At 45.4% G+C, this 10,831-nt stretch overlaps 5 protein-coding genes across 5 annotated transcripts; 3 read left to right on the forward strand and 2 right to left on the reverse strand.

The window, feature by feature from the left end:
* Positions 1–787: 787 nt before the first annotated feature.
* Positions 788–2,782, forward strand: VTP01DRAFT_4244 (uncharacterized protein; the record flags this gene model as incomplete). The annotated part of the gene is made up of 7 exons (XM_069382905.1): positions 788–921; positions 990–1,225; positions 1,288–1,707; positions 1,770–1,946; positions 2,008–2,316; positions 2,380–2,523; positions 2,583–2,782. The coding sequence occupies 7 exons, from the start codon at positions 788–790 to the stop codon at positions 2,780–2,782; spliced, it is 1,620 nt and encodes a 539-aa protein (XP_069243659.1).
* A 203-nt stretch (positions 2,783–2,985) lies between these two features.
* VTP01DRAFT_4245 (uncharacterized protein) lies at positions 2,986–3,305 on the reverse strand (the record flags this gene model as incomplete). The annotated part of the gene is made up of 3 exons (XM_069382906.1): positions 2,986–3,014; positions 3,063–3,136; positions 3,196–3,305. 3 exons carry the CDS (start codon positions 3,303–3,305, stop codon positions 2,986–2,988), a joined length of 213 nt encoding a protein of 70 aa, XP_069243660.1.
* A 222-nt stretch (positions 3,306–3,527) lies between these two features.
* VTP01DRAFT_4246 (uncharacterized protein) lies at positions 3,528–5,944 on the forward strand (the record flags this gene model as incomplete). Its single annotated transcript, XM_069382907.1, has 9 exons — positions 3,528–3,556; positions 3,618–3,737; positions 3,836–3,914; positions 3,989–4,127; positions 4,213–4,474; positions 4,535–4,672; positions 4,726–5,275; positions 5,345–5,617; positions 5,699–5,944. 9 exons carry the CDS (start codon positions 3,528–3,530, stop codon positions 5,942–5,944), a joined length of 1,836 nt encoding a protein of 611 aa, XP_069243661.1.
* Positions 5,945–6,219: 275 nt separating this feature from the next.
* Positions 6,220–8,398, reverse strand: VTP01DRAFT_4247 (uncharacterized protein; the record flags this gene model as incomplete). The annotated part of the gene is made up of 3 exons (XM_069382908.1): positions 6,220–7,256; positions 7,371–7,708; positions 7,767–8,398. 3 exons carry the CDS (start codon positions 8,396–8,398, stop codon positions 6,220–6,222), a joined length of 2,007 nt encoding a protein of 668 aa, XP_069243662.1.
* Positions 8,399–9,705: 1,307 nt separating this feature from the next.
* Positions 9,706–10,533, forward strand: VTP01DRAFT_4248 (uncharacterized protein; the record flags this gene model as incomplete). Its single annotated transcript, XM_069382909.1, has 1 exon — positions 9,706–10,533. The coding sequence occupies one exon, from the start codon at positions 9,706–9,708 to the stop codon at positions 10,531–10,533; it is 828 nt and encodes a 275-aa protein (XP_069243663.1).
* Between the last annotated feature and the right edge of the window lie 298 nt (positions 10,534–10,831).

Raw genomic sequence — 10,831 nt, forward strand, 5'->3', positions numbered from 1 at the left:
CTCGAGAAACTTCTTGAGGCACTCCGCCGTCGTCAATGGACGCTTTCATTTTCCTACTGCTTGGTGCAATGCTGCCGTGCCCATGTTATCTTACATTGCCGCTTACATTTTCGCTTCATGAGATACATACATTTGGATTATCGTAAATTGGTCAAGTCCATCCTACCCAAATCAATTCACAGGTATTGCTTCTGTATCCCCAAAAGCCCCAAGGCTGAGAGATATCGTAAGCCACGTTAGGAAATACATACATCGTGGTCTATTTTACTGAGTGCATTCATGAATATATTGTGGAATGCTGGGATATATAAATATAGAGATATCAAGAACTGACGCTGCAACGGTTAAAAGAATACTATGTTGATCGTCAGTTGAGTTATGACATTTGCTTAGACATGCTGTCAGGTACCACATTGTTGCAGGGATTAATGGGTCACAACAATGAACTCTGAAGTTGCATTCGACGTTTTCGTACGACGATGCAAACAGGGTCTGTCAATGTTTTCCCAAATCTGGGAACTCACAGTCTCTCGAGGCAAGGGGGGACAGAAATGCTAGGCGAAATACCTGAGCTCAGCTGCAGATGGGTTTTGCAATACTGTATGTATTATGATCCTAGCACTGTGCGTGTGTTACTCGGAAAAGGATGATTTGTCAATTAGGGCGATCGCAAAAAAGAAAGCCATGCCGTGTCACCATGGCTTTTCTCCCCCTCCCTCCCAATTTGCGGGCGGTAATTCGCCTTAGACAAAATCCGCACTCGAAAGACTGAAAGACTCTGCTGCTCATGTCACATTTTACAACGTCGAGCACGTCTTCCGGTTCAAATCGCACTCCACCGATATCGAGGTCTACACCTATCGAAGGTGACACCAAGAGCAATTCCGCGCACTCGGGACAGTACCAACGGGATGATGAAAGGTAAGCGATGTATATCACCTCACACAAATTGGCGACCGCGAGAACAAGAAAAGCTCACTACCTTAAAGCGTCGCTTCGGACCTGTCAGAATCTCCAACGCTACCACCTGAACGCATTCGTGGCGAAGAGATTACAGAGATCGGTAAAGTCGCCATGGAACATCCAGTCAGCCCGAGACATGTCCCTGTAGCAGCAGCAACAACAACAACGACTTCTATGCGCAGCAATGCGTATAACAACGTATCTTCAGCCGCTATGATGTCTTCTCACTCGCATTCACAATCAATGTCCTTGTCTTCTTCAGGTTTGTTGATACGTATGTGCGCAATGTTTGATGTGGATAGATTGCTAACAAGAACTGTCCAGTGTCACATCCTCACATAAGCAGTAATGGATCGATGTCACAACCTATGGAACGAGCACGGTCAGCGCAATCCTTACCACAATCTGCACCTAGTAGCTCTTATCAGCATCATCAATCCTCGCGCAGCGGTCACAAACAGAACTTAAGACACGCTGCATCTCACAGCGTTCTACAACCACGGCGTTCTAAACGATCCATCTACATGTCGGACCACGCTGCAGCCGCCATTGAACTAAGTGCTAGTCCGCAAGTCCCTCCCTCGCCTGCAGCAGGCATGTACTGGTCGAGGTCTGTAACGTACGGACGAGGACCGTCGCGCCCTCTTAGGGCGCATACGGTCAACTTGATTGGGGAGCAGCTGTTCGTGTTTGGTGGATGTGATATCAAGACTTGCTTCAATTCATTGTATATTCTTGATATGGGTAAGTAAAAACACGATAAATTTTCTGGTTGATTGCTAAATGAAGGTTTATCTTATTTTTAGACACCATGACATGGTCCAAGCCCCGCACTTCGGGACAACCACCTCCGCCTTGCCGTGCTCACTCGAGCACACTTGTAGAAAGAGACCTGGGATCGGGCAAACGTGCCCATTATCTGTATATATTTGGCGGCGGCGATGGTCCTAATTACTTTAATGATCTTTACGTACTTCATACTGGTAACTATGCCTGCAATGACAATGAACTTGTTTTGAACTTCTGTTCTAAGCAAGACTTTAGATACCCTGACATGGTCAAAGCCAACAACTGAAGGCATCCCACCATCGCCGCGACGAGCACATACAACATGCTTGTGGAACGATAAGATCGTAGTTGTAGGCGGTGGAGATGGCGCAAGAGCATTGGCAGATGTGCATATGTTGGATATATCAGATATGAACCGTCCACGATGGATACAGGTCAAACCAACTGGAATACCACCCATAGCCCGTGGATATCACACCAGCAATTTGGTCCGAGATAAACTGATTGTATATGGAGGAAGCGATGGACATGAATGTTTCGGCGATGTGCATGTATTGGATTTAGGTAAAATGGAGAAATTTCAGATAACAGGACGAAGAGTCTAACGAAAAAAAAATTTCATCGCAGTGACGCATCATTGGACCCAAATTGAGCTTGATAGAGTCGTACCTCGCCTTGCACATTCAGCAACCCAAGTCGGTTCCTATGTTTTTGTCATTGGCGGACACGATGGCACCCGTTATTCCAACGATGTACTTTTACTTAATCTCGGTATGTGCTGTCGTATTACAAGAAACTCAGAGATGACTTATTCGTACACTATGTGCTAGTGACGATGAGCTGGGAATCACGTCGAATTTACGGCGGTCCACCAACGCCGCGAGGATACCACACAGCTGTACTCCATGACTCTAGACTTTATATATTGGGCGGTTACGATGGAAAGACAGTATTCGACGACGTGTACATGCTTGAACTGAGTGCCTGTGCATATTTACCGCAAATTACCAACTTTGAAATAGACTTGTAACTTCCTTTTATTCTTTTCTTGGATTTCCATCTCTCTTTCTTATTCTTTCTCTCTATCGCTCTCTGTCATAATTCACTATGTGTATGTCTTATCTGATCTTACCCTGCTTCTTTTTTCTACTATCCTACCAATTAGACTAGCCTGCCATCTAAGTTAAAAGACACTTATAGCGCTCACTCCAGTATTTAAGCCGAATAATATAGCTACAATGAAGGACCATCGACTTTGTAATCTGGATAACTTTACAATTTACTTATCAGATGACATAGGCGCAACTTACAGAACATTATTAAGTTTTCTTCTTGCTTCAAACCTTTGCCGCTCAAAAGTAACAACGCTTTACTTTCCAAATGGCTGACTGTAGACCATGAGCAATTTGCTGTACAAACGGTAATACTATCCACTTAACTGACGATTTGGCAATTTTCTTCCTTGAACATGTGCCGTCGTTGCCGTAGCTGCATCGGCTACAGTTGCCAAAACCAGTATCCGTCGAATAATATGCAACGACGGCCAAGATCATCTGAAAGGGAACAAAGAAGGTTACACAGAGAGTCTTGTGTAGTCGCTGTGCTAAGTCTTCGGAGGTTGAAATATTGGCGATCGACACTTGGGTTTGCTTGGTTCGAGTTGAACAAGCGCGGTCTTTTCTTTTCCTTGTCTCTCTCTCTCTTGGTCTTTCTCTGTTTCCTAGAGAAATACAAACACGCAGGATATATATTACACGAGAAAATTATATTCTATCATGACAGCCAGAGGTGTTGCCCGTAGCATGTAAGGGTTCTGCCAGTTTCCGCCCGAGACGAACCAGTCTCAACTCTGTTACTGTTGCTAGTAAAAACTATGCCAAGGGCTTTTCTGATGCACAAATCAAAGTGCGAGAAGCAACGTCCAACGACCCTTGGGGACCAAGTGGTACACTCATGAACGAGATCGCACAACTGACTTACAACGAGTACGTATAGCCTTTTACAATTGCACTTGTACATCGTTTTGGACTGGACTGGACTGGACCCTTAAATTTCATTTCTAATCTCTTTCTTCTTTATATAGACACGATTTTGTCGAGATTATGGATATGATTGATCGACGCTTGAACGATAAAGGCAAAAACTGGAGACATGTGTTCAAGGTTTGTGAAATTTCCCTCTCTCACTCTATCACATATACTTTGCATGACGGAGGGGACTGATCAATTACCTGCAGGCGTTGCTCTTGTTGGATTACTGCTTGCATGTCGGCTCTGAAAATGTTGTCCTGTACGCCAAGGAAAACATTTATGTAGTTAAAACTTTAAAAGAGTTTCAACACGTGGATGATAACGGACGAGATGTCGGTGCAAACGGTAAATATATTATATCAGAAAAATAGAACGACTATTTTTCGATTTATTTTTTTCCCGGCGTCCAACGCTTACCTTTTTTTTGTAGTACGTCAAAAGGCTAAAGATGTTACTGCTCTTTTGAACGACGATGCTCGACTTAAAGAGGAACGACGCTCACGACAGCATATGCGAGAACGAATGGCTGGTGTAGGTGATTACATGAACGAAACACTGTACGGCAGATCTGGTCCTCCCGATGGTTCGGTTTACGAACGCCCCGGATATCTCGACGAAGACAGAGATTTACAGCGAGCCATGGAGGAAAGCAGAAGAATGGCTAGAGATGAAGCACGGAACCGAGAACAGAGGTAAATTGGGATATTTTTAGAGTATTCATTGCAGACAATTGACGATTGGTTGGTTATCAGCGACGAAGACCTGGCGAGAGCTATAGAGCTAAGCGAGCAAGAAGCTAAAGAACAAGAACGACGCCGAAGAGAAAAACTCGAACGTGAAAATGCAAAAAGTTTGTTTGAAAACGGCGAGTCAACCACGCAGAATACAGGGTAAGAAACATTGTTCGAGAAACATGATTAACAAAGCTAACGGATTTCCATAGCTTCAATCCTTTCCCTGCAAATCAAGCGTTTGATTCCTCACACAATCCTTATACCAACACTCAACAGTTCCCGCAAATGACTGGAATGACAAACATGTCCTTCCAGGATCCTATCGCTGCACAGCAGAGGACAGGTTTTGGAAACGGATTTAGCAACCCTTACCAACAAGGTGGATCTTTATCGCCTTGGGGCGCCTTTGGTAACAATATCCAAGCTCAAATGACAGGCATGCCGCAACAAACACAGTTTACTGGATTAGCACCTTTCCAGACGAACCCATCCATGGGCTTTTCGATGCAGCAACAGCAGCAGCAACCGCAATTCACCGGTGCAACGAATTTGCAAACTTCCACAGCGACCGGTATACAAAGCAACAATCCTTTTGGACAATTTGGAAGTACTTCTCAAGCGCAGACTCTCCAACCCCAACAAACTGGATTTACCAGCCAAGCGCTTAGCATGCAGCCGACAGGCTTAGCGACACCGGTTAACACACAGCAGACAGCTACACCACAAACAGCCACATCATCTTTCACGCCTTCTGCGCAGGTCAGTGCTTTAGCAACCGGAGATGATGACTGTTGACAGGGACTTGACGAGAATGTGTATGTATAATAGACGGCAAGTTCTACTCCTGTAAACCAGACCACGGCAGGCTCAACTCGTCCGGTGGATCCACGTTATGCAAAGCTAGATGCTCTGCTCGCATCGAGAGAGGATGGAACAGACACTTTTGGAAACACAGGCAATCTGCGTATTCCGGTCGGTACTGGATTTGCAAACTCGCTTAAACCAGAGTATACCGGTGTTCAGCGATCCAGCAGCACCGGCAATCTCGTGGATGTCAGCAGTAGCAGCAATGATAACAATACATCGTTGTCATTTTCAAAGGTAAGAAGAATTTCTTTTTTTGCACGTTAGCGTAGAATAGAATATAATGATAGAACTGGAGTTAACATTTTTTCTTGCAAGTCCTTTGGAGACCAAAACAGCCACAACCCGTTCGCCCCTGGTAACAGCAGCAGCCACAGCGCAGGAAACACTCCTATGGTGCAACCACAATTCCCTCAAGCTACTGGTATGGCGCCTCTGCAGTCGCAAGTAACAGGCATGGCCCCTATGCAGGCTCAAATGACGGGCATGCAGCCGCAAATGACAGGATTTGGAGCGTTTGGTCAACAACAACAGCACCAACAGCAGCAGCCATCGTTGTTCTAAGACAAAGAATTTCTCCATTACTTACTACTCTCCACCGTCCCCGCTTTTTTTTGGTCATCCCTATTACTCGAAACACAAAAAAAGAACGAAAACTGGAATCTATAGTTGTCGATTAACTGCATCCCTTATTTACAGCGTTTGTAAAGAAACAAAAGAAAGGAAGAATTCATATACTTTTATCTCATCACATCATCCTTGAATATGCAACGAGGGGGATCTGGCTGCACATTTATGTTTTTGTAGACGGCGCGATGGGAGATATTACACAAGGGTTATTAAGCTATACCTTTGAGGATCTCGAGAGCCATGTCTTCGTTGCTGTCACTATCAATATCGTAATCAATGTTTGACAAGAACTCGCCGAGACGGGTGAGTCTGTGGATGAGTATCTGCGTGTTTGGAATGTCTTGAAAAGCTCTGGAACCAAGCATCCTTCGAAGCCGCAGTGTCGCGTCCCTTGCTTCTTCAACATCCCACACAGCGATCCAAGCGAGCAATGCAGTGTAACAGACAACAAACTCGGCGAGTGCCATGACGGTACTTTGCGGTCGGGCGCCAAACATGATATCACGTTGCTTGTGGGTGAGCATGCGTTTGAGCGATGTCTGGATTTCCTGGGCTTCCTGCAGCTGGCGTCGGTTCTGGCGCGCCGATCCGGACAATAGCAGCACCATCTTTTTAGCGAGCAAGAAATCAATGTGAGCTTCCAGATGGGAAGGCGTGAATGGAGTGGATTTGAGCCGCGCGCTGATCCACTGCAGCGCTGTGCGCTCGTCCTGACGCCACAGCGCCGCCACAGTGGCGCCGACTGACGCGAGCCACGGTACAAATGGCATCGTTGTCACACTCGAGTCGTGACAGATGGACTCGAATTTAAACAGCTCGCATGTATCCTGATCTGTTGAAATGTCCGTGAGCGACATGATCAGTGCAGTGAACTGCGACTTGAGTTGCCCGAGTGTGTAGAGCGTATGTAGCACCGTGAACGGCTGCGCGCCGGGGTACGCACCAGCTTGTATCATTTTGAGGGTTTTTTGCCACGTCCAGGATGATGGCGGAATTGAAGAATCGGGCGAATTGCGAATGCATGGAACAATGTCGTCCATCCAGGGAGGATGATGTTTATCTGCTAGCGCGCAGCGCCAGAGAGAATGCCTCAATGTGCAAAAAGGCCAGGGAAGAGCGAGACTAGCGATCAACGCAGCCGTTGCAAAGAGCCTGTAAGTGTGTGCGTTCTTGTCTGTGTTGTAGCGCGTCATATTGAGAGTGTGTATGCAAACGTAAAACGCTGACAATCTGTTGGACGTGTGAGCTATTCATGAAAAGAAAAGAGAGTCCCTTGCATTTTAGTCAACTTGCTTTAGGCATAGAGAGAAAAAGGGAAAAGAAATAGAAGGGTGTCACTGCGTCTGTTTGAACAACTTACGATTTTTCATGCATTCGTGTTCGACCACTTGAGTCCATTGATCGATTTCGGACGTGTCTTGCTGTTGTTGTGGTATACCGGTGTTCGTCGTCGTCGTCTTTGATTTACTACATAAGCAATTCCACAGTAGCCAACATATTGTTTCTTTCAGTATTTGACATGATAGATGGAAGATGTCGCGTGGTATCAGTTCGTGTTTCGCCGTTGGCTGCGCCGTTGGAGAATCAGCAGCAGCGTCAATTTCATCGTCTTGCTTGTTGACAGCGAATAGACCGCGAAGTAGCGGCAGTCCTATGTGGAAGATACATAGGAAAACAACGGTAGTCCTGATCATTGACCTGACCCAAAAGTTTAGATGATACAGCTACGATCGATGTACAAACCGGGTATACTAACCAAGTATCGTTGATATTGATTGTGTTGGTACCAGGTTTACTCGACCTTGTGGTGGACGGTGAAACATCGGCGCTGTCGTCTTGGAAACAGCTACTGTGATTGAGTGTCAAGGACTTTTTCACAAACGGTACCTGGGAAAAGAAGGAAAAGCCCAGGAATACTGCCAACAGTGTGCGAGACTGTTGCTGTCGTTGTTGGGGTTGCTGCTGCTGCTGGCGTCGTTGCTGCTGCCGTTGCTGTTTTCGATCAAGCTTTGTTCTTTGTGCTGGTATCCGCTGAAGATGTTGTTGTTGCTGCAGGGTATCCGTGTTGTTATTCTTGCTGGTATATTGCTTCAAGAACTCAGATGCAGATGGGATGGAAGCGACAAGTCGCTGCAGCTCCTGGTTTTCTTCTTGCAATCGCTCTCCAGTCTCTTGCAGGTGTTTTATCTGCCAATACAATATATCTTCCAATTCAGGAGAATATCGCCTTTCGTAGTTTAATTGCCGAGTAAAGTCATTTGCAGTGTTCTCCGGGCATGGGATAATATCTCCAGCGTCATTTGCGTCGCGTTTTGGTTCTGGTTTTATTTGAGCAAGCGTCATTGATGAAGAGAACAAGGTAGCTGCAGCGGTGGTTCCTCCACTCATGTAAAATTTGATATAGATGTGAAAGAAATAAATAAATAAATACAAAGAGAAGGGAGAAGATAGAGGTATAGCGAGATAGAGAAGAAAGAGAAGAAAAGAGAAAGAGGATGGGCGTAGAAGACATAGAGATACCTGGCGTTGAAAAAACTACAAGTCGGCACATCGTTTCCATATATGAATATCGCCTGACTTTTTCCTCTTGTTCATCGACCTATCAGCGTGCATTGATGATTATTATCGGATGTTGCGGATGCTTTGCATGCGCCTGTTTTGCGAAACGTTCCAGCATCCTTTTTCTAAATATTTTCCTGTCTCACTGCAGCGTTTCAACTTAAAGTCACTAACAACGATCTATGTCATGAGCAACTGCGATCGCACCTTGACATTTCCATGGTGGGTAGACAACTTTTGTTCCACGATATAACTCAGTCAGAAGCTGGCTTTTTGATCATTGCTCTGCAGAAAGTTCTTTAAACATGTTTCTCTCCAGTGAAATAAATTACGTATGACAGATCTCACGGTTACCGAAACGATTATCGACAAACAAAGTAATAAGAGTGGCGCCATACAGAAACTACTGGTCTCTAGCTCATCATCCCCCTCATACAATTCAACGCATAGTACGCTTCAAGAGTTGAGATGCGCCAACAAACAACGATGCATTATCGTGGTATATTTCATAGTATCCTGTGAGGAGAAAGCTAAACGTTATATATAAGTCCGTCCTGAGCAAGTTAGAGAACTTGTGCATTCATCCTTTTGAAAGCTGTGTTCATTTATGAAACGAGAGCAATTAGCAAGTCGTCGGCAAGACAGGCAGTCGTTGATATCTATTAGAGAATGTCTATTCCAGGTCAATTTTGGGCAAGAATGATACAGGCTAGCTCCGGGCTCGTCATCACCAGCAATCACCTGAATGGTTCAAAATCAATAAAACGCACTCGACAGCGGTAACATCGCTGTCACTTGATGATACAGAAACATTTTTTAATGCAAAATCGTCGTATATGTTGCCAGGACTCCAAAAAGTTGCAGGATATATTACACAGGAACTCGTTTGCAAAAGCATAAGTCGTCCGTGACACTCAAATCCTCTTTATGGTTGCCAGGGCCACGATGCAAACCCGTCGATATCTACCAAGGCACAACTCACGAACTACATTCTTGCGCGTATTGTTTTGAGGAAAGCAACCCAACTGAACCTACTGTTTGCCCCAAAGAAACAGACGCTCAAAAGGTATATAAGGCGAGGCGGGCAGGCATCTTCCCAACTGCATCAATCGGTTCAAAAAGACAAAAGTAACAACATGCGTTTCGATCTTGCTGCTCTGTCAACTATCGCATTGGCTGTTATCTCTGCCACTCAAATTTCTGCTGCGCCATCAAAGTACGACGGGAAGTACGATGTCCATCGCTACTACGACAACTACTACCATGGAGGCAAGCATCATGGATATGGCTACTTCCCTTATGGGAAGTACGACAATGGCAAGAAATATTATGACCACGACAAGAAGTACAGTAAACGTGACGATTACGATGATCACGGCAAAGGTGGTGAAGGCTACTACTATGATAACAAGGGTTACTATGATGCTAAGGGCGTGAAAGCCACCTCCGGTGATTTCAAGAACGGTCGCGGTGCTGTGTTTGTCGCTCCCTACGGCAAGGACGGAAAATTGGTCGCGGTCTCTGGCGATTTTGATAAGTTCCATGGCTCTGCTCTCCTCGTTCCTCAGCAATACAAGGATAGTGGCAAGTTACATGACAAGAGAGACGGTGGCTATGACGGCAAGGATAATGACGAAGTATCGTTTGTCTCTGGTGAATTCGGTAAAAAGTTCCGCGGCTCGGCAGTTGTTGCTCCCGGATACGACGATTACGGAAAGAAGGGTGATGACCACTACTACTACGGAGGTCCGTACTATGACGGCAAGGATAGCGGTTACGCTGGTGGTTACGCTGGTGGCTACAAGGATGGTAAGGTCCTGCAGTTCTCTGGTAAAGCTGATGGATTCAGGGGCGCTGTTCTCGTTGCTCCTGTGTATGGTTCCAAATACTATGACCAGGGCTACTACGAAAGACCTTATGGCTATGACAAAAAGGGTGACTACGACAAGAAGAAGGACGATTAAACAACCACAGATAGCTGATTCTGTTGTTCATGATACTTGAAAACTTCACTGGATGTCCCAATATCCGCATTTTTGTCTGAAGTCCAATAAAGTTTTTGATTGACCTCTTCATCAATTATCTCTGACGGCCTTCCTATGAATTGCTCGCCCGAGCTTGCTTTCAGTCCTTTCACCGAACACCCATTAGCAGTAACTTTGAGATATTTCTTTGCAAGCCTTTGCTCATAAATAACCCTAGGTCCTCCATGTTACTCCAAAGAGTAAGCTCGACAGAGATCTTCTCCATTAGGCCGATTTC

This window comes from Rhizomucor pusillus (assembly GCF_041956525.1).
Source record: "Rhizomucor pusillus strain CBS 183.67 unplaced genomic scaffold VTP01scaffold_2, whole genome shotgun sequence".
NCBI lineage: Eukaryota > Fungi > Mucoromycota > Mucoromycetes > Mucorales > Lichtheimiaceae > Rhizomucor > Rhizomucor pusillus.